Raw genomic sequence first — 23,444 nt, 5'->3', positions numbered from 1 at the left:
AAAACATTATGACCCCTCAACCCATTATAGGACTATAGTAGGGTGGCAGAATCTGACACTATGACCCCCCCCACTCCATTTAACCATTACAGTAAGAGACTGCCAAAACATTATGACCACTTAACCCATTACAGGACTATAGTTGGGAGCCAGAATCCGACACTATGACCCCCCCCCCCCCCCCCCCACTCCATTTAACCATTACAGTAAGAGACTGCCAAAACATTATGACCACTTAACCCATTACAGGACTATAGTAGGGAGCCAGAACCTGACACTATGACCCCCCCACTCCAACCCCCCCACCTCCCCTCCCACTATAGCATTACAGACACAGACTGACAAAACATTAGGGACTCTCAGACTGTTACAATGGGGAGACAGAACACTCCATGACCCCCCCCCCCCCCCCCCCCTCTCTCTCTCCCTCCTTCCCTCTCTCTCTCCCTCCCTCCTCTGTTGGTGCTATCACTTTATTAGGTAAGTGAATTTCTAGAATTATTTATATGTTAAGTGTTTGTGCCCAACATAGCTGAACTGTTAATAGAAGTTAACTACTCGCCGCCCAATGTTTTAGCCTTAGGCTAGCCTTCCAGCATAGCTCATGTATGTTAGCGAGGTAGCGGAGCTAGCCGCTAGCTAACCGCCGCGGACTAAACCGCGGAGTTAGCCTCGAGCTAACCGTGAGCTAGCCTCGAGCTAACCGCAAGCTAACCGGGATTTAACCACGAGCTAACCGGGACTTAACCGCGAGCTAACCGGGATTTAACTGCGGACCCGCGGGACTTAACCGCGAGTTAGCCGCGGGAGTTAGCCGCGAGCTAACGCGGAGGCTAGTGGGGTTAGCCACTAAAACTGTGTCAAACTGAAAAATATATTATTCCATCACATAAAGTAGGAAACGTTTATGGCTTGAAACAACATTAATGACAGTATATATATATATATATATATAATTGGAGTAATTTAATATAATATGATGTTTTTAATTAAATAAATAATGAGCTGTTGAACACTCATAAGAGTTATATTCAGTATGTTACATAACATTATTTGACATGTCTATTTGTCTGCGTATAGTTTTCCTCCAGCTGATCCAGACAGACTGCAGTGACGTCCAACATGAGACGAAGAGCTGGACTCACAGGACAGTTTGAAGGTCTTCACTTCATCGCTGATTCCTTGTTACAGCCTGGATGTGTTAAGTTTAATATTGATGTTTTTCTAACTGTAAGACTGTGCCGTAAACTGTTAAACTAATTGCTCAGGTAGGAGTAATGAGTTTTATTGTTAAAATTATTATGATTAACGATCAATTATTACGATTTGCTCGTTCTTTGTCTGGGGATCCTAGTGAGGACAGCCCTCTTAAAGGTGGGGGTGTGACGATCCCTCCCACTCTCTTCCTTATTTGATGCTGGCTTTCAGGTGGAGCTGGGAGGGGTCTGCTGCCTGTACCTGCCCTTCAGTTTGTAGAAGGCGAAGCATAAAGGACGACCCTTCTCAGTGTCTCTCTCTCTCAGCCAGGCCTACTGCATCCTCCTCATCCTGTTTGGTTTGTTGTACCCTGCATGACATCAAACTCACACCCATCCAGTCAGTAGGAACCAGGCCTTAAATGACTATTTGAATGCTATGATGCTAAGATGCTACAATGCTATGATGCTAAGATGCTTTAATGATGCTACATTGCTATGATGCATTGTAGTATCTTAGCATCATAGCATCTTAGTATAATTGCATTGTAGCATCTTAGCATCGTAGCAACATAGTATCTTAGCTTTGTAGCATCTTAGTATCTTAGCATCATAGCATTGTAGTAGCATCTTGGCATAGTAGCATCATCATAGCATCGTAGCATCGTACTATCACAGCAATATAGCATGGTATCGCAGACTGCTGCGGCCACTGCATCACTCTCGCGATTTCCCGCAGGGGAATTGTCTAGTTGTCATTACAACACATGTTGGTACATGTGAAGGAACGAAATTGGTTTCTCTGGTCCCGATTCAAGCCACAAGTAAAAAAAAAAAGTATAAATATAGAAAAGTATAGAGAATAAAATTAGCTATCTAAGTATTGTACAGTGTATAAATATAGAGTATCAACACTAAAAGTTAACTGTAATGAATGACCAGTGATATTCAGTCCTGTACCATTGAGGTAGTGTGCAAATGGAGTTAAAGTGACAGTGCAAACCCAACTGCAATCTGTGCAGATGTGTCCGTGGGTGGCTGTTGGGGGGGGGGGGGGGGGGGGGCTACGGAGGTCCTCCAGCGTTCGACAGTTTCACAGCCTCCGGGAAGAAGCTGTTCCTCTGTCTGGTGGTCCTGCTCTTAATGCTCCTTAGCCTCCTGCCTGAGGGGAGAGGGTCAAACAGTGTGTGTGCGGGGTGGGTGGGGTCTTTCCTGATGCAGGTGGCACTTTTCCTGCATCTGGAGGTGTAGATGTCCGTGGTGGTGGATAGACTGTGTCCCACAATCTTTTGTGCAGCTTTCACCACCCTCTGCAGAGCTTTCTTCTCTGCTGCAGAGCAGCTGCCGTGCCACACAGTGATGCAGGAGCACAGGACGCTCTCCACAACACATCTGTAGAAGGATGTCAGGACTGAGCTCCCCAGTCCGGCACGCCACAACCTCCTGAGAAAATAGAGGCGCTGGCGTGCCTTCCTAATCAGGCAGGAAGTCTTGGTGCTCCAGGTGAGGTCATCGGTGATGTGGACGCTTCCACCGCTGTCCCTCTGATGTGCAGGGGAGGGGGGAGGTGTCTGCCCCTTCTGAAGTCCACGATCATCTCCTTGGTCTTTTTCACATTGATGCAGAGGTTGTTATCTCTGCACCAACCCTCCAGGTGTTCTACCTCCTTCCTGTAGTCGGACTCGTCGTTGTGAGCGATGCGTCCAACCACAGCTGTATCGTCTGCAAACTTCACAATCAGACAGCTCGGGTGAATCGCTGAGCAGTCGTGTGTGAGCAGGGTGAACAGGAAGGGGCTCAGCACACAGCCCTGGGGGGAGCCGGTGCTGAGGGTGATGGAGGAGGAGGAGACATCGTGGATCCTCACAGACTGCGGCCTGTCGGTTAGGAAGTCCTGGACTCGGTTGCAAAGGGTGGAGCTCAGTCCAAGTGTTGTCAGTTTCTGTACCAGGGTCTGAGGTATGATGGTGTTGAAGGCTGATGTGAAATCCACGAAGAGCATGCGAACATAAGAGTTCTTGTTCTCTAAGTGGGTGAGTGCTGTGTGGACCACAGAAGAAATGGCATCCTCTGTGGATCGGTTCTTCCTGTGTGCATACTGGTGCGGGTCCACAGTGATGTCGATGCAGTCCTTGATGTGGGCCATAACCAGTCTTTCGAAGCACTTCATGACTATCGGGGTGAGGGCTACTTGCCGATAGCCATTCAGGCTTGTCACTGTGGACGTTTTTGAAATGGGGATGATCGTGGCGGTCTTCAGGCAGGTGGGGACCGCTGCCTGTTGGAGGGAGATGTTGAAGATGTCTTTCAGCACCTCGGTGAGCTGGTGTGCACAGCCCCTCAGCACCCGCTTTGCGTGGGTTAATCCTCTGGAGGGTCCTCCTCAATTCTGCTGGGGTCACGCTGAGGGGACAGCATCACTGGGCCACACGGTGATGGTCCTCTGCGTTGTTGAGTGGCATCTGAGCAGGGGACGGTAGTCTGGGACCAGCATGATGGAGATGTGGTTGGAGAAGCCGAGGTGGGGGTGGGGGGCGGCTCTGTATGCGTCTTTTTTGTTGGTGTAAACACGGTCCAGCGTGTTATTTCCCTGTGTTGGTATGGTGACATGCTGATGGAACTTAGGCAGTGTGTCAGTCAGGTGTACGTGATTGAAATCCCCCGCAATCACGTAAAAAGCCTCCGGGTGCTTATTCTGGAGCGAGCTGATGTTGTTGTGGAGCTCCTTTAGCGCATCGTTAGCATTAGCACCCGGCGGGACGTAAACAGCCATAATAAACACCACTGTAAACTCACGTGCCAGATAGTGTGGCCGGCATTTCACAGTCATATGCTCTATCGCCTCGGAGCAGTGGGCTCCCCCCAGGGCTGTGTGCTGAGCCTCCTCCTTTATTAATATAAAGATGGATTATAATATAAATATAAAGATTATATTAATATTATTAGGAAAGTAGTCCTGTAGCGTTCAGTGTGGGAGCGGAGCTGGATCAGTCTTTTGGAGAATGAGCTCCGCTGCCCCTCTATTGTCTGGTGTAGTTGATGTGACGGATTGTCCATGATGGAGAGCAGTTTGTCCAGTGTCCTCCTGTCCCTCACTGAGACAAACGTCTCCAACTCACTGCCAAGGACATGACCAGCCTTTCGGATCAATTTGTCGATCCTACTTATGTCCTTTTTGCTGGTGCTGCTCCCCCAACAAACCACAGCAAAGTACAGGGCACTCGCAACAACAGACTGGTAGAACATCTCCAGCAACTTGCTGCATACATTGAAAGACCTGAGCTTCCTCAGGAAGTAGAGTCTACTCAGTCCCTTCTTGTACACAGCATCACTGTTGTCCCTCCAGTCCAGTCTGCTGTTCATGTGGACTCCCAGGTACTTATATTGGTCCACAACTTCCACCTCCAGACCCTGGATGGTGATGGGCTCCACTGGTGTCCTCTTCTTCCTGAAGTCAATGACCAGCTCCTTGGTCTTGTCCACATTCAGAAGTAGGTGGTTTGTCTGGGACCACTCCACAAAGTCCGCGATCAGTGTCCTGTACTCCACCTCCCGTCCATCTCTAATACACCCAACCACTGCAGAGTCATCAGAGAACTTCTGCAGGTGGCAGGACCCAGAGCTGTACTGGAAATCAGAAGTGTAAAGAGTGAACAGAAATGGAGACAGGACAGTCCCCTGTGGTGCCCCCACATTACTGACAACAGTATCAGACAGGCAGCCCCCCAGCCGCACAAACTGGGGCCTGTCAGACAAGTAATCAGTAATCCAGAAGACAATGGAGGAGCTGACACCCATCCTGAGCAGCTTCTAACTCAGCAGAAAGGGCTGAATGGTGTTAAACTGGAGAAATCAAAGAACATGATCCTCACAGAGCCCTTTCCACCATCCAGGTGAGAGTGAGCATGGTGCAGCAGGTAGATGACAGCATCATCCACACCAACATGAGGCTGATACGCAAAGTGAAGAGGGTCCAAGACAGGGGTCAATATGAATGAAATGAATGAAAGCATGTCCTTTTGAGTAAACCCTCAAAATAAAGTTCGAAAAGTGCAAATAAAGATAGTATAGCCTATTTAAATGACTTTAAACTCTTTTAGTACAGAATTGCTTCTCATGAACAGGTGTTGTGGTATCGTTCTAGTCCATAGACTGTAAAAAAAATGGATGACACGTCTCCACTTCATCCCATTGGTCAAACTGACTCTAGTATATGTTATGATTGGATGTTAGTATAGGTTTGACCACTAGGCGGCAGTACTGGTGGTGTAGTCAACTTACCGTACCATATAATGGGGTAGAGTAAGACTGCATGTGAGACACCTGATTTGAATGTATGTTGAGTGTGAACGTGAGTCATTCATTAAAGAAGTTACTTGCTAACAACACGGCCTTATCTTTGGAACACGAACATGACATGGTACCAGGAGTAAACTGGAAGCGACATGGATTTGAGACCACCGGAAAGTTTGAAACTAACGGGGAATGTCGACGAGAACTGGCGCACCTTTAAACAGCAGTTCCGCCTGTATGTTGCAGCTATGGGACTTGAGACAACTCCGGAGGCAAGAAAGGTAGCGCTGCTGCTAACGATAGCAGGGCCACAGGCCATCGAAGTATTTAACACGTTCGTGTTTGACAGTCCTGATGATGGTGAAAAGTTGGATGTGGTGCTTAGTAGATTTGATGCTCACTGTTCTCCGAAGAAGAACGAGACGTACGAGAGGTACATGTTTCGGTCTCGTACACAGCGGCAGCACGAGCCCTTCGATAGCTTCCTGACGGACTTGCGGCTGAAGGCGCAGTCCTGCAACTTCGCAATGCTGAAGGACTCCATGATCCGGGACCAGATCGTCTTTGGGGTGGAGGATAAAAAGGTCAGAGAGAGGCTACTACGAGAAACGGAGCTGACGCTGGCAGGTGCCATTAAGATCTGCCAGGCAAGTGAGCTGTCCCAAAAACACGTGAAGACGTTCAGCGAGATGTCTGCAGTCGCCTCGGCGCAGGTGGGCGACAGCGTGGCAGCGGTTGGAGCAGTGTCGTACCAGCGGAGACGGCGCATACAGACCAGGCCTGCACAGCAGTCGGAGGACGTGATGATAAACTGCAAGCGCTGCGGCTCACAGCACAAGCCGAGACAGTGTCCAGCGTTTGGTAAGCAATGCTCCAGTTGCCAAGGCAAGAATCATTTTGCTAAACAATGCTTCTCCAAACGGAAGGAGGGGAAGAAAGGAAAAACTGTAAACTTAGTGGAGGAACCTGATCTCAGTGACATGTTCTTTGTTGGGATGGTGAATTGTGAAAATGAACAAATAAATAATCCAGACAATGTAAATGATGTCACTAAAGAAGATAAATGGATAGCTCCTCTAATAATAAATGGGACTGTAGTCACCATGAGATTGGACACTGGGGCAAGAGCAAATCTCATAAGCAAGTGTGATATAAAAGCAATGAAAAAGAAGCCACAAATAAAAAAGAAAGAATCTGGACTGAAAGACTACAATGGGCAGCCAATTAAATGTTTGGGCACATGCAGGTTGAGTGTCACAGTAAAAAGAAAAGTGCACCACCTATTCTTCTTTGTTGTGAATGAGGGACGTGAATCACTTCTGGGTGACAGAGCCTGTGAAGAACTGGGGCTTGTGAAGAGAGTGTATCGCATCATCCCAACCATAAACCCAGTAAATGACTCTATGGACACAATAGTTCAGAACTTTTCAGATGTTTTCAAGGGGTTTGGTGTTTTGCCGTTCACATATAAAATACAGTTAAAAGAAGGTGCCCAACCAGTTGTGCATGCAGCACGCAGAGTTCCTGCTCCACTGAAAGACGGCCTAAAGAAGGAACTTGACAGAATGATCATGCTAGGAGTGATCAAAAAGGTTAATGAACCTACCGACTGGGTTAACTCAATGGTCATCACAAAGAAAAAGAGTGGAGAGTTGAGAATATGTATGGACCCTAAAGACCTAAATGAGAGCATAAAGCGTGAACATTATCAAATACCCACACGTGAAGAGATCATCAGTGAAATGTCAGGTGCCAGCTACTTCACGAAGCTTGACGCCTCACAAGGCTTCTGGCAGCTGAAACTGGACAAAAGCAGCACAAGATACTGTACCTTTAATACTCCGTTCGGCAGACACTGCTTTCTCAGACTGCCTTTTGGAATAAAGTCAGCACCTGAAATATTTCACAGAGCGATGGAGCAGATCATCGAGGGCTTGGATGGAGTTCGAGTCTACATTGATGACATCATCATCTGGGGGTCCACAGCCCAAGAGCATAATGAGAGGCTGAACAGAGTTATGGAACGCATACAAAGGTATGGACTAAAACTCAACAAGAGTAAATGTGAGTTTGGCGTTCAAGAGATCCTCTTCCTTGGAGACAAGCTGTCTGCATGTGGTGTCCAACCAGATCAAGACAAAATACATGCAATACAGAACATGCCAAGGCCCACAGACAAAACAGGTGTGTTACGCATCATGGGGATGGTCAATTTCATAGGTAAATTCATTCCCAATCTGACAGCAAAGACATCATGCATACGAGAGCTCCTGCACAGGGACTGCGAGTTTAAATGGACAGTGAAACATGAGCATGAGTGGCAAAAACTCAAGAACACACTGACCACAGCACCTGTGTTGTCTTTTTATGACCACACGAAGAGGATAAAACTGTCTACAGATGCCTCCAAAGATGGTATTGGTGCCGTTTTACTCCAGGCTGAGGGTGAGAACTGGAAACCAGTAGCCTATGCATCTCGGGCTATGACAAAATCTGAATGCCGATACGCTCAGATCGAAAAAGAATGCTTGGGACTGGCGTATGGTTTGGAGCGGTTTCATGGCTATGTGTACGGTCTGCCATCTTTCACAGTCGAAACTGATCACCGACCGCTGGTCGCCATCATCAAAAAGAATCTGAATGAAATGTCTCCACGGATTCAGCGGTTAATGATGAAGATGCAGAGGTATGATTTTGAACTGATATATACTCCAGGTAAACACCTAGTCCTTGCTGATGCCCTATCCAGAGCAACTACAGGCAGCAGTGTGAGTGCTACTGACGAGGACATACAGTGTCACGTGAACATGGTGTCGGCTGCACTTCCTGTGTCTGACACAAAGTCGAGACAAATTGCTGAGGCTACGGCAAAGGATGCGGAGCTCCTGAATCCTCCTGGCCAGTTGGTTCATGTCCACAATTTTACCATGTCAGAGGTGAGCTTAGTACTGGGGATGGTCTGCTGTTAAAAAAGGACAGGATTGTCATTCCACAGGCTTTGAGAATGGACATGTTGCACAGGATACATGAAGGCCATCTCGGCATCGAAAAGTGCAAAAGGAGGGCGAGAGAGTCGGTTTTCTGGCCTGGTATTAACAAAGACATCGAAACACTCATAAGTAAATGTGAAACATGCCAGAAACACAGGAGTAAGCAAAGTAAAGAGCCTATGGTGGTGGCTGAGGGGCCAACAGGACCATGGCATAAAGTTGGAATGGATTTGTTTCATCTCAGAGGTAAAGACTATCTAGTGGTAATGGATTACTACTCAAACTTCCCTGAGATGGCGCTGCTGGCAAACTCGTCATCAACCTGTGTCATAACACATGCAAAATCTGTCTTCGCCAGACATGGCATTCCACACACAGTGGTGAGCGATAATGGCCCCTGCTTCAACAGCAAAGAATGGCAGAAGTTTGCAGTGCAATATGATTTCAAGCATGTGACGTCAAGCCCACACTATGCACAGTCAAACGGGCACGCGGAAAAAGGAGTTCACATTCTCAAGCAACTCCTAAAGAAATCCGCTGACAGTGACTCGGACCCGTATCTGGCTTTATTGAGCTACAGAGCATCACCTCTTCAGTGCGGTCTATCACCAGCTGAACTGCTGATGAAGAGGAAGCTCCGAACAACCTTGCCGAGTTGTCCAAATGACAAATTAAAGCAAAAGAATCCCTCAAAGATTGAACATAAGCTACGACAGCAGAAAAGGATGCAAAAGTCATACTATGACAGAACAACCAAGCATCTTCCTCCACTGACTACCAACAACACAGTCAGGATTGAAGATGCAGATGGATGGAACACAAAAGCGACGGTCTTGCAAGAAGTTGCTCCACGGTCTTACACTGTGAGAACTAATGATGGACAAATCCTTAGACGCAATCGTCGCAGTCTGTTAAAAATTCCTCAAGGGACTGATAGTGAGATCAGTGTAACTTGTGGTGAAACTCAGGCAATTCCCACATCTGATATGGACTGTAACACTGACTCTCATACACCTACTCCAATTGAACCTGAGTTAAGAAGATCCACAAGAGAAACCAGAAAGCCTGATAGACTGAATTATAATTAAAAGAAAATTCAATACGTGTTAAACATGTTGAACAAAATGTATATTGGTTGATGGTGTGAATGTGTTTTAACTGGTCTAGTGTTGACTTAGATTTGGTCTATGCACTTTGATATACTGTTTATATGGTAAATGTGTAGCAGGGTTAAGCTGAATGAGAACTGGTTAAAATAACTGACACTGCTAAAGTGATAGATCATGTTGATACATTTTGTCTTAGAAAAAGGGAGATGTTATGATTGGATGTTAGTATAGGTTTGACCACTAGGCGGCAGTACTGGTGGTGTAGTCAACTTACCGTACCATATAATGGGGTAGAGTAAGACTGCATGTGAGACACCTGATTTGAATGTATGTTGAGTGTGAACGTGAGTCATTCATTAAAGAAGTTACTTGCTAACAACACGGCCTTATCTTTGGAACACGAACATGACAGTATACGATACGGGTGGCACCATTTTGTGAGTTTTGTGAGCAGTATTGTCTGAGAGTGGAGCCACGTCATCTAGGCCCCGCCCACACTTCCTCTAGACTCACTGGTGATTGGTTAATGCTGTGCTCTGCTCTTCCTCCACCAGTTACTAGGAAATGTTGAATTAAACACTGCACTTATTTATTAAAAAAAAATCATATTCTCACATTTGTAGAGGACTGCTTCATAGAGCGGTTGTCATGGCAACGGTCAATCATCATTTCCTGTTTCTATAGCGTCATTCATTCATTTTCTGTAACCACTTGCCCTCTGGAGGGTGGCAGGGGGGCTGGAGCCTATCCCAACTGTCATTGGGCCAGAGGCGGTCTCCAGTCTATCACAGGGCTAACACAGAGAGACAGACAACCATTCACACTCACACCTTCGTCCAGTTTAGAATCACCACACAGAAAGGCCCCAGATGGATTCAAACCCAGAACCTTCTTCCTGTGAGGCATCAGTGCTAACCACCACACCACTGTGCCCTGCCCTATAGAAAAACTGACACTAGTAGATACATCAGTAGGATATTAACTACCTAAAATGACATAAAACATTTTTGAAAAAAATAAATAAAAAAAAGTGACCACAATAACAAATGGGGCTTTTTTGCCTTTCTTTAGTTCGATGTTGTCCTTTAAAACACAGTAACAGAGTCAAAAACTGAAGACATGAACCACCTGCTTCTCTTCAAGGAAGAGGGAGGGGTCACTCACCTGAAGCCCCACAGTGCAACAAAACCTGACCATTAGTTCCGCTTTTTATTTTCCTCCTAACTCAGCGCTTGTCCACACAGTTTTAATGTGAAATTTATCACTTTGTACTCCGGAGATTCTAGCCTGTTGTAGCAGAGTGCTTAGTACGACAAGAATACATAAAATAAGATTTTTAAAATGAATAATGAATTGCTTGAAACATGAATAAACAATAAATGTCCATACCTTTTCTTCTTCTCTTTTTTTTTTTTTTCTCTCAGTGTGCCACACTGAACACAATGATCCCTGGACCAGAGAGACCTGGACCAGAGAGACCTGGACCAGTGGTCACCATGGAGTCTACTTCCTGGTTTATTGTTTTGGTTTTTGACTTGTTACACTCTGTTTTATAATCAATCAGTAGAAAGTTAAGTCTCATATTAACTTTCTGTTTGTTTTACTCAACATAAAAACTTAAAAGTTTTATTTTTTTTATCAATACTTTGACTTTATCATCTTTAAATACTGCATGTAATCATGTTTCAGGACAGTTTTAATAGTTTTTTCTTTTTTCTTTTAGATATTCAAACAACTTAAAGTATTTAAATAAACAGATGAATTCACCATTGATCATTTCACCAGAATTCACTTCCTGGTTCCATAACACCAGCCTTATCAACACATCTGTTAATCTGAATTAACCTGCCAGTTTTTAGTATTCATTTTATTTATTGAGCTGTGTAAACTTTTAAAAACAGAACTTAAAGCAGATCTACTGATATCTGTCCTCTAGATGAGTCGGTTGGGTTTAAGTGAACAGAAACTAATAGTCAGGAGAGCAGCGTTAGAGAGGAAACCAGTCTGATCTCATTTGATTAAAGTCATTTACAAACACCACATGTTGGAAGTTTGTCTGCATCGTTTTTAAATGACATTAAATGTTTAAAGCAGGTTAACTTGATCAACTTGAAATGGTTTCTAACCTGAGGCCACGTTTCCTCCGTGTTTCAGTTAAAGATGAAGAAAGATGATGATGATCCAGTTAATCATTTACAGATGTTGGACTCTCACCTGCTGAACTCACCTCAGGTTGATTTACTGACTCTTTCTACCTTCGTGTGTGGAGGAAAGAAGCTGCTTCTCTTCCGTTCACAGGTAGTTTTAGTGGGCGGGGCCTTAAACTCACCTGGGCTCTGTACAGGAGAGGAAATGAGGTGTGTCCAAAGTCTCTTCAGAATAAAATCGACCATAAAACAAGAAGAATACAGTGTTGAAGGTTGTTACTCCAGCTGGAGAGAGTTTACTGAAATAATTACAATTTACTTTATTTATACTTTAAAGTAAAAAGATTCACATTTTATTTTTTCTTTCTCTATTTTTGTGTAAATTATAATCAATCACAAAAGTTCAATAAAAGAATAAATGTAAGCAGCTGTGAAAGTGAAAAGCTGCTCTGAGTTGGAGAGACTTCTTTAGAGTGTCAACAGTCTGTCCTTCATGTGCTGACATGTTCTGAAATCCCCAGAACAGGAAATAAAACTCTTTGTTTTTCTCTGTCTTCATGCTGTGATGCAGGTTTTCCAGCAGGTGGCGCTGTTGTAGAGGAATCGGATCATTCAGCAGAGAGCTTCAGAAATCCCTCCATCAACATTTAGTCATTCTGTTTTAAAGGTTGAACTGGCTTCATTCAATTGAAGGATTCAGGAGATTATTTCTAATTCTTCTCTTCATGTTTCCCTCCAGTAAATTCATTCAGTCATTAAACAGTCTGACTTTATTTTTACAAATCACTAAACTTTAACTGGATTACCATCAGTGATCCTGTTTGAAATGAAGCTGCCATTAAATGAGGAACTTCTTTTCCACATGTGCAGGGAAATCCTCAGTCAGTCTTCTGCTGCTGAGCCTCTGAAAGATGCACAGTGTTCAGTCTGCTCTGCTTTACAGTCCCTGACAAAAGTCTTGTCACTTATCCATTTTGTAGAAACAACAGTTTATAACCTGACTTTTAATTAATCCATTGGTTTTAGAAATGGCTCATATGAAAGCTAAAACCCTCCCAAATTATGTTTGATATACTAAAATAAATTTGCTTCACTGAAGAAAGATTGATCATTTAATGAACACAGAAAGGTCAGATTTTGGCAAGACAAAAGTTTTGTCGCCTACAGAAAGTAATGTGAAAATTGAACAAATCATTTACTTCAAATACAAAAATATGATGCATAACATCAGTGAATGAAGTACTGGTGCTGTGAGATCCATATTTAATATCTTGTATGACTTCCATGAGCTTGAAGGACTGCATCCATGCGGTTCGACAATGATTCATACAATTTATTGATGAAGTCATCAGGAATAGCAAAGAAAGCAGTCTTACATGCCTCCCAGAGTTCATCAAGATGCTTTGGTTTCGTCTTCCATGCTTCCTCTTTCATTCTTCCCCAGACATGCTCAATGATGTTCATGTCTGGTGACTGGGCTGGCCAGTCCTGGAGCACCTTGATCTTCTTTGCCTTGAGGAACTTTGATTTAGAGATGGAAGTATGCGATGGAGCACCATCCTACTGCAAAATTTGACCCCTTTTATGGTTGGGAATGTAAGAGGTAGCTAATACTTCTTGATATTTTACGCTACTGATATTGCCTTCCACCCTGTAAATCTCTCGCACACCCCCATACTGGATGTAACCCCAGACCATGATTTTTCCGCCACCAAATTTAACTGTTTTCTGGGTGAATCTCGGATCCATGCGAGCTCCAGTAGGTCTCCTGCAATATTTGCGGCGGCTGTGATGTAATTCAACCGAAGATTCATCTGAGAAATCCACCTTCTGCCACTTTTCCAGCGTCCATCCTTTTAGCAGGCTGTGGGCCTTGGCAAATGCCACACGTTTTCTTAATTGCCTTTTGTTTAGTGCTGGTTTCTGGGCACTGATTCTACCATGGAGACCATTTCGAGACAGAATTCTACAAACTGTTCTGGTTGACACGGGGACTTGAGGTGACAAGGCCTGGTGGAGCTCTGCTGCAGTGGAAAAGGGGCTGGCCTTGGATTTTCGAGCCAACAAACGGTCCTCCCGAGCAGTTGTCTTGCGGGGTCTGCCGGACCTGGGCTTGTCAAAAACATCTCCAGTCTCTTCAAATCTTTTTCTTATTCTTTGAGGCTGTAATCTAGGATTGGGTGCATCATATGACAATCGACAAGACTTTTGTCTTTGCAAAAACTGACTCAGTGGGCTTTACCAAGCTGTGAACGTTAGAATGCTTTTCAGCAGTTTTGTTTGGCACCAAAACATTATTTCAAAAGCTGTTGGGATTGTAATTAGCCATTGCTTGTAAAACAAATTGATAATACATATATTTGAGGGGCACTTAGGGTCAACTTGTACCCAAGCGACAAGACTTTTGTCTTGCCAAAATCTGACCTTTCTGTGTTCATTAAATGATCAATCTTTCTTCAGTGAAGCAAATTTATTTTAGTATATCAAACATAATTTGGGAGGGTTTTAGCTTTCATATGAGCCATTTCTAAAACCAATGGATTAATTAAAAGTCAGGTTATAAACTGTTGTTTCTACAAAATGGATAAGTGACAAGACTTTTGTCAGGGACTGTAGTAGGATGACCACAAAGTATTTGTCTTTAGATGATGTTCTTGTGCTGATGCTGAGGACTTCTTCAATAGTTTCTAAATTCTGCCTCATCTGGATTGAGACTTCTAGGAGTTTTCTTCTCCAGGTGCTGAGTCCAGAACAAGTAGGAAGGACGCTACAGGAGTGTGGGAGCAAGGCCAACCAGACTAAAAAACTATTTCTATCCACAGGCCATCAGACTACTGAATCACTCAATCATCACCCATTGACTGCAACTTTCAACTTGTTAACACAAACCATCTCATTGCCTCATCTGCACATATCTTTGGCACTGTCCTACCACTGTGACAGTACTGACAGTATTTCATTGATTTATTTTTCGAAGCTTAGACTAAGTTTATTTCCTTCATGTTAGTTTAGTTTAGTTGTTTCTTTTAGTTTAGTGTGAAGGGAACTCTCAGAGGGAGAATTTCATTGCCCAGTGGAACCTTTGCTGTGTCTATGACAATAAACTTGTTGAATTCTGAATCCACCTGCTGTTCTAACTTTCCATTTCTAGCTGCTCACATGCTGTTTGTTGTAGCATTAAAAGACACATCCTGCTATCACCAGTGAGAGGAATTCATTCTAATAATCAGTGAAATAGTCCCATCAGTTCTCTCTGTCAAACATATTGGTCAGTGCTTGTTCTTTGGGATCCTGCTGATCTCTGAAAGAAAAACACAGAATAAACTTCATCTACAGCGTCTCCTAAATAATGTCAAATGATTATATGATCAGAGTTGAGTCTCTGCAGCTGAAACCTTCTCACAATATAATAAAGACTCATTTTAACTACATGAAGATTACATGGACAGTGGAATTCTGGGTCCTACTTTCATTTGGACTCATTTTCTTCTATATTTTTTGTTTATACTATTTTATTTTATGTTACTGCATTTTTACTTATATAAGCAATAGAAGTCGCCATTTTGGTCGAGAAAAACATTCCGGTTGAACCCTCTAGTGTTGTCAATGACTGAAATGACTGCTACATCATTGTATCAGGAAAACTTATTCATTCATTCATCTTCTGTAACCGCTTGTTCTTATTAAGGGTCGAGGGGTCTGCTGGAGCCTATCCCAGCTGTCATCGGGCCAGAGGCGGGGTACACCCCAGACAGGTCTCCAGTCTATCACAGGGCTAACACAGAGAGACAATAACAAAGGGACTGTGACTAAACTAAAGGAAGACACGGGGACCATTACCATGGTGCATTTGCAGCAGTGATGTGTTTGAGGCCTTAAAAGAAAACTTTAATATGTCTCCATTTGTATACAGATGATATTGTAATATACTGGTCCATACTTGTGTCCATTCCCTCGGTGCATTTGTGACAGTGATGTGTTTGACGTCTTGGGTAGCACGGTGGCACAGGAGGTAGCGTTTGTGCCTCACAGCAAGAAGGTCGCTGGTTCAAATCCCCGGGGCGGAGGCCTTTCTGTGTGGGGTTTGCATGTTCTCCCCGTGTCTGCGTGGGTTTTCTCCGGGTACTCCCATCATCAAAACAAACAACGAAAAACACAGAATAGGTGTTAGGCACCGGTCAGGTTGGCCCACAGTGGCGGCGTGCGCAAGTGTTAGGGCTCAGGACCGACCCTCCATGTCTGACCATGAAATCTCGTTATATGATACTTGTATAATATAATGACAAATAAAGGCTCTTTATCTTTATCTTTATAAAAAGGAAGATGAAGAATGTGTGAAGATTGTTAATTAAGGTTTATTGTGAAATGACTAAAGGTTAACAGAATGTACAGCACTAAGGCTGGACAAGGGGTGTTGAAAAAAAACAAAGAAATTAGTAAAACAAAACCAAATTAAACACATAGACTGCGTCCTTTCTAAAAATGAAATCTCAAAAGAAAACCCTAACTCCTTAACCACAATGAAAGCACATCAATAAACAACACCCCAATCCCTAATGTGACAAGCAATATCTAATCAGAGTGAACCAAAGATGTGAAAGTGGTTTGTTCCGAATGTGAGAACAACAGTGACAGAGTCTGGATACTCTGGCCTCGAATAACAACCAGATGAATCCAAAAAGTGTTTAATAGGCAACTGGACTTGTAGAGTTTTTTGAGAAGATGTTTCGTTTCTAAAGAGACTGGTGGTAAGTTTGAGGTTCAAATAGGAAACTCTGTGGGTAGAACCCATCAGAAACTGTCTTGACTGGTTTCTGTTAACAACAAGAAACTGGTGAAGGAAGCCATTTAGGTCAGATTGGAAAAAAAACTTCTCTAAACAGAGGAGGTGGACTGAGATATAATCAGTTTACAATAAAGTTTTAACTTCTGTCCCTAAGAAGTTTCAACCTCAAACTACACCTTGAGAGTGGAGCCTATGACTGATAATGGGTCATTAGAGCACTACTCATAGAGAAAGAGGACAGGGACAATGACAGGTAAGTATCTAGCCGTTAATGGACACTAGTTGCACCAGTTTCTGGTCGTTAACAGAAACAAGTCAATCCAGTTTCTGATGGGTTGCCCACAAAGTTTCCTATTTAAACCTCAACCTCACCAGTCCACTAGAACTAAATGACTGAGAACCTTCACCTTCAGACATATGACAACAAGATAAACACAATAGACACAGACAGTTAACACAATAAGAAACACATTTTTACAGTAGATGCTTTGCATTCACCATGACCATTATGTGTGTCCTTTCTCAGATCAGACCATGTGATGGACCCAGAGGACATCGGTGGCCTGAAAGCTAAGCTGCAAGAGCCTGTTGCCACTTCGATGAGCAAGTACATAATGGCTCAGGACGATATATTATTTTTGTTGGGACAATCTTTTGTGATGCAATCAATACAAAACACTGTGACAGGCAGGTAAAAGTCACTTAATTTAAATTCACTTATAAGTCAGACACACAAGGCAGAAAGAATCAGGGAAAAATCAAGTTGCAGATTTACAGGCAGAGGTCAAATATCAGGAGAGGACAAACAGACTATGACGTGATGGAAAGATCTGGTGAAGGGAACGAAGACAATCAGGTGGAGAATAGATGATGGAGCAGTTGTAGATAAATGAGGAGACAAATGAGGGAGGTGAGTAGAGAGGTGAGGAAGATGAGGTGGGAAACAGGTCAGGTGGGAGAAGTTGGTGTGAAATTAATAAATCCGACCTGCCACAACATTATGACAGTAGAAGTAAATAACATTGACCATCTAGAGACAGTTCAATGTTCTGCTGGGAAACTTCTGGACCTGGCATTCATTGGTGTGGATGTTACTTAGACATGTAGAACCCACCTAGACCAGACCAGGCACCCCCACCCCATAGCAATGACACTCCTTGATGACACTCCCTGACTCCTCCCCTCAAAGCCCCCCCCCCCCCCAACCAGAAGGAGACCTACACAATATTAGGAAGGTGGCCATAATGTTATGCCTGATCGGTGTATATCTATCTATCTATCTATCTATATAGTATATATATATATATATATATATATATATATATATATATATATATATACACACACATATTCTATAATGATGACATAAGTCATGAAAGTAGTAATAAACTAGTGTCTAACACAAATAGGTTTTATTAAATTAATACTAATCTTTCTTCCTCCTCATGAGGTTCATATATTTTATGACAGTTTTGATAAACAGGTCCAACCTGATCCTCCTCCTCCTGTTTCCTGTCCAGACCTGCAGCTCCTCTCTGTTCCTCTCTGACCTACATCTGCACAATAAACTCGTCAACGTTTCATTTTTTTTTAATTTCAGCCTCTGTTCACGCTCTGTGGAGCAGCTCAGATGTGATGTGGGTGAGAGATGGTGGAGTTAAGCTTCAGTCGCATTTTTTCTTTGGTTTCATGAGAAACAACAACATGCGGCATTCAAGGCCTCTCAGAAATAACAGCACTATCTGGATTTCTCCTTCCTCACAATCAAAAACCCAAAAAATGTTCATGTTGCTGCAAAATACTGGACATTCAGTTTAATCGGACTCCATGAAAAAGTAAAATATTAATTTTTCTGCTGAAAACTGTCTTATGACTGTTAGATGAAAGATAAAAAAACCTGCTAAATATGTGACATTAAATGTGAAAATGTCCCAAAACTGCATAAATAAAAAGCGTATTCTCATAATGAAGCTGTCAGCACGTCTGAAAAAACTTAAAAAACTGAATATTTGATTTTTTTTAAATTATTTTGAGTTTCAGAGTGTCAGAAATTTTTATACTAAGTGTGTTTGACGTCCCTCCTTGAGAGTCTGTGAGTGCTCCTCCTCTAACAACAAGCTTCCTGTAACGTGAGAATCATCCAGAGCTGCACCTGAAGGCAGCACGGAGCCAGAGGAGGTAGTTACTGGAGGGAGGAGGAAGGGAGGGAGGAGGAAGGGAGGTGGGAGGGAGGAAGGTGGATGATCCGTCAGTCTGACCTGAGTCATGGCAGGTACCGGGCTGTCGGACGAGGCTGTATCTGCCGCCTGCTCAGAGGGACACTCGTCCACTAAGGTCTGGACCTTTATTTCTTCATGTTTCATGTCTTTTTATTTTTTATTTTGTCTCCAGCTCAGGAAGCAGATCAGGACAGAGGCTGTAATCCAGTCTAACCTGTCAGCTGTGACGCCTCCAGGCCGACACTTTAAATACTTTTAGTCATGGACCTGCAGAAACCTCCAGTCAGAGCACAGAGCACAACTCTCTTTGTCTTAAAGACGTGGAAGTCCTGAAATCTCTGCACATATAATTACAGTAAGGTGAGGCCCTAGAGGGGAAGTAGGTTCTTTAGCTGGAACATGTTTTACTGCCTGGTTCCCTGGTGAAGAAAAGTTTATTAGAACAATGTGTACAGTGTTTTATATGTGTTTAATTTTACTCTAACTCATTCTTCTTATATTAGCAATGGATAAAATGTCTTTGTATAATGTAGAAAGTGTCACATCACATTGTTTTACTGACATTTTGAGCTGTTTTTCTGTTTTCAGATCAGTTAGTCATTCATTGAATCGTTTTCTGTAACCGCTTGTTCTCTGGAGGGTCACTGGGTCGCAATTCAAACATGCAAACTCCACACAGAAAGGCCCAGTCGGCCTGGATTAGAGTCCAGAACCTTCTTGCTGTGAGGCATCAGTGCTAACCACCACACCACTCTGCTGCCCAATTAGTCATTTAGTGAAGAACATATTTTGCAGATTGATCCATAACTGCCCTGTGATAGACTGGAGACCTGTCCAGGGTGTACCCCATCTCTTGCCCGATGACAGCTGGGATAGGCTCCAGCAGACCCTGCGACCCTTCACAGGACAAGCGGTTACAGAAGATGAATGAATGAATGACCCATAACTATAAAGTAGTCGAATGCTGACACAGAGGTCCAGGGGTCAGAAGATCTGAATAATGTCTCAGTGTAAAGTGAAATGAATGCACAACCAACAGAAACAGAACGCACATGAGCACAAACAGTCATGAAATCACCGGAAAAGACACAAAATGACTAAACAGACTGAAATGATAGAACAGAACTGATAAAACCAACACAGAGAAATGAGAAATGAGTTCAAATGAAGAAGAAAATTCAGCAAAATACCTGTAAACAGACAGAAAAGTAAAAATACCACAAAGAGACAAAGAAAGAAACTTGTACAAAGGAACGAATGACTCACAAAAAGCTGCAGAGTGACTCCAAACAGACAAAACAAATTCACACAAATCTACACAAAAAAGACACAAAATGAGCTTTAAAAAAAGATGGAAAATGCCTCTAAAGCACTAGACATGAAAGAGGCATGAATTGACAAAAGAACTTAACCAAAGAAGTTGAAAAAGATGAAACTAAAAACACAAAAAGCACTAGAATGAAACAGAAAAGACTCATGATTCCAGTTTAACAGTTTTTTCCTTGGAGCTCTGCTTTGGTCTCCTCCTCCACCTCCTCATGTACGTGGAGCTAAAAGAAGCTAAAACTGGTTCTGGTTCTCTGCAGGACTACATGATGCAGCAGACCATGCTGAGGGTCAAGGACCCGGCTCGGTCTCTGGACTTCTACACCCGAGTCCTGGGCATGACGTAAGTCCCCGTCCCGGTCCCTGACCGTTCAGACTCTGGTTCAAACCTCTTCCTCCTCCTCCTCCTCCTCCTAACCCGACCCGACTTCCTCTGTGGTTTCCAGGCTGCTGCAGAAGATCGACTTCCCCTCGATGCGATTCACCCTCTACTTCCTGGGCTATGAGGACAAGTCAGACATCCCGGCAGACATCAAGGAGAGGACAGCTTGGACTTTCTCCCGCAGAGCAACCATAGAGCTCACACAGTACGAAAAAACCATGACGCACAAAAATACCCTGATGCATGTCTTTATATTTACTACAGAGCTGATTAAGAGTAATTTTTACAGTTCTACATAAAAACTACACAAAACTTCAACAGATTTATACACAAGTCCTGAAAGTACACACAGAGAACACAATCCAACACATGAAAAACAAATATACTTGAAAATTAATCATGTGTTCATATCATGTCCTCCTTGTTTCCAGTATCTGCTGTGACCTCCTTGTAACTAAATGTTTCTGGTAACAGCTGATCAGTGGTCTACAGCAGCTTGGAGGAATTTTAGCCCATTCCTCAGAACAGAACCACTTCAGTTCTGAGATGTTGGTGGGTTTCCTCACATCAACTGCTTGCTTCAGGTCCTTCCACAACATTTCTATTGGATTAAGGTCAGGACTTTGACTTGGCCGTTCCTAAACATTCATCTTGTTCTTGCTCCTCAGAAAGCTCCTTTGTCCATAAACATGTGTTGTGAAGATCAGACTGAGACAAATCCCTGATTTATTTAAACCAAACCAGGAACTGAACCACACCTGAGTCTCATTACTTTGATGGAAACACTTCTGAACACATGGACTCTGATTTAATCCTAGAGGAGCACCTCCCTGATATGTAATATTGGCTCATTTTGAGTCTAATATTCCTGTTTCATGTGTTTGGGTTCTCTCTGTCTATCTTCAGGATTTGTGGGAAAATCTTTTATTATCGAGTCATTTTTATGAAAAAGTATAGAATTCCGAAGGACTAAAATACTTTCAAGCAGCACTGTATATTACCACAGGTATGTGGACGCTGTTTTGTCTCTTTGTCTTCCAAGTATAAGCCAGAAATGAACATGTATTTTCAGGCATCCACATACTTTTGTGTCACAGTTTTACAAGATATGTTCAAAGACTTGTGTGTTCTTATAACTTCAATAATAATAAATATTATTTCTCTTCCTGTCAGTAACTGGGGCTCACAGTTAGATGAAAACCTGTCGTACCACAACGGGAACAGTGAGCCGCATGGATTTGGTGAGAAGTTTAATTAAAGTTGAAGTTAATTTCGTTGACAGCGAAGAAGAAATAGCTTAAATTAGCTTTGTTGTGTTTGTTTGTGTTGCGGCTCCAGGTCACATTGGAATCGCTGTTCCTGATGTTCAGGCCGCCTGCAAAGTGTTTGAGAGGGAAGGAGCGACGTTTGTTAAGAAACCAGACTCAGGTGAGTTCTTCTTATTCAGAAATAAAAACCTGTGGTTACCATGTATTTAACCTTATAACAATAATAATCATCATTATTAGATTTACAACCTTCCCTCAAACTGCCTGTAGAGGGCAGCACATATCAAGCTGCAGTCATTAGTTAGATGTAGATGAGGAACTGATGAAATAAAAGACACAAATCAGCCACAACATTATGATATTGTAAAACAGGCGGCAAGTTAAACATTTAGTCCTCAAAGTTGATGATAGAAACAGGAAAAAAATGTTCATGAGGAAGAATTTGACTTTGACTAAAAGGACCAGACTGTGGACTGGATCAGAACATCTCCAGAGCTGCAGCTCTAGATCTTGGTCTGGTCTGAAGTGGCCAGTACCTCTTAACAGTGGTCCAAGGAAGGAGGACAGCCAGAGACAGGAGGAGGAGGAAGAAGAGGGGGAAGAAGAGGGGGAAGAGGGAGAAGATGAGGAGGAAGAATAGGAGAAGAAAGAGGAAGAAGAGGAGAAGGGAGAGTAGAAAGAAAAAGTGTAGCAGGAAGTGGAAGAAGAGGAAGATGAGCAGGAAGAAGAGAAAGAAGAAGCAGAGCAGGAGGAAGAGGATGAGGAAGAAATAGTACAAGGAAGAGGAGGAAGAAGACGAGGAGGAAGAAGAGGAGGCAGAGGAAAAAGAGGAAGAAGAAGTGAGAAGAAGATTAAGAAGAGGAAGAGGAAGAAGAAGAAGGTTAGGAGGACCTAGACAGTCATAATGTTATGGCTGATTGGTGTATGACTATGTCCACCAGGAGGCGACTCTCACAGACTTGATTCTTATTGGGAGATGAACCAATAAAATATCTGGTTAGAACTTGTCCTGGGAATAAATCAGACTGTTGAACTGTTAAAACCTTTTTCCCTCCTCACAGGTAAAATCAAGGACCTGGCCTTCATTCAGGACCCCGACGGATACTGGATCGAGATTTTAAGTCCGGCCACAATGACCTCCTCCCTGGCGCCTTCAAGCACATCAGTGTCACAATCAGAGGACAATTAGTGTTTCTGAACATTTAAACATCTGGCCTCATTTTCTATGCAAAAAATAAAAATTAATTAGACTGAAAACAAGAAGAGGTTTCTGTGAATCTGTTCACATTCAAATATCTAAAAGGACAAGAAAGAGATCATGATGGAGCAGGATGTTCCTCAATCTGGCAACGTGAATGTGACCGACCTGTGACCAACTATTGATAAAGACATAAATTACCATTCTGTTGTACTCAGACTCAAAATAATAATCACAGTTTGGTAACATCTGGATTTCATTATGAGGCGTGTTTCAACTGATACAGAGAAAAAATAAATCTCTGCATCAACTGGATAGTCCTCCGACCAATCAGAGCCATTTAGTTGTAAACTAACTAAACTCTATGGTGCTCAGATGATCTGTATGACTACTGTTACTCTTCTGTCCATCACCACATTAAGACATGTCCACACAATCTGATTGGTCCAGGAGACCTTTGGCACCTATGTGGCCTCATCTGCTTGAGGCCAGCCTTTTATGTTGCTAGATCTGCTTGAGGCTGACTATAG

The 23,444-nt window shown here is 43.1% G+C and overlaps 3 protein-coding genes across 4 annotated transcripts in view; 1 reads left to right on the top strand and 2 right to left on the bottom strand.

Moving 5' to 3' along the window:
* Window positions 1-12,022, bottom strand: part of LOC311498943 (uncharacterized protein) — a 34,956-nt gene extending 22,934 nt beyond the window's left edge. For both annotated transcript variants that reach the window (XR_014699433.1, XM_084559742.1), the window contains exon 1: window positions 11,715-12,022. The gene's annotated coding sequence lies outside the window, so the exon portion shown is untranslated. The remainder of the gene's footprint in view (window positions 1-11,714) is intronic.
* The window catches only part of LOC311498919 (uncharacterized protein), a 227,553-nt gene that overhangs the window by 35,353 nt on the left and 168,756 nt on the right, over window positions 1-23,444 (bottom strand). The gene's annotated exons all lie outside the window — the stretch shown is intronic.
* Window positions 18,738-23,083, top strand: LOC311498940 (lactoylglutathione lyase-like). Its single transcript, XM_084559739.1, has 6 exons — window positions 18,738-18,855; window positions 20,327-20,409; window positions 20,513-20,653; window positions 21,622-21,689; window positions 21,787-21,876; window positions 22,778-23,083. Exons 1-6 carry the CDS (start codon window positions 18,787-18,789, stop codon window positions 22,903-22,905), a joined length of 579 nt encoding a protein of 192 aa, XP_084415865.1. The 5' UTR covers window positions 18,738-18,786; the 3' UTR covers window positions 22,906-23,083.

This window comes from Chelon labrosus, assembly GCF_963514085.1.
Source record: "Chelon labrosus genome assembly, chromosome: 14".
Lineage (NCBI taxonomy): Eukaryota > Metazoa > Chordata > Actinopteri > Mugiliformes > Mugilidae > Chelon > Chelon labrosus.
The sequence above is the reverse complement of the archived record's forward strand: the minus strand, read 5'-3'. Positions and strand labels throughout refer to the sequence as shown.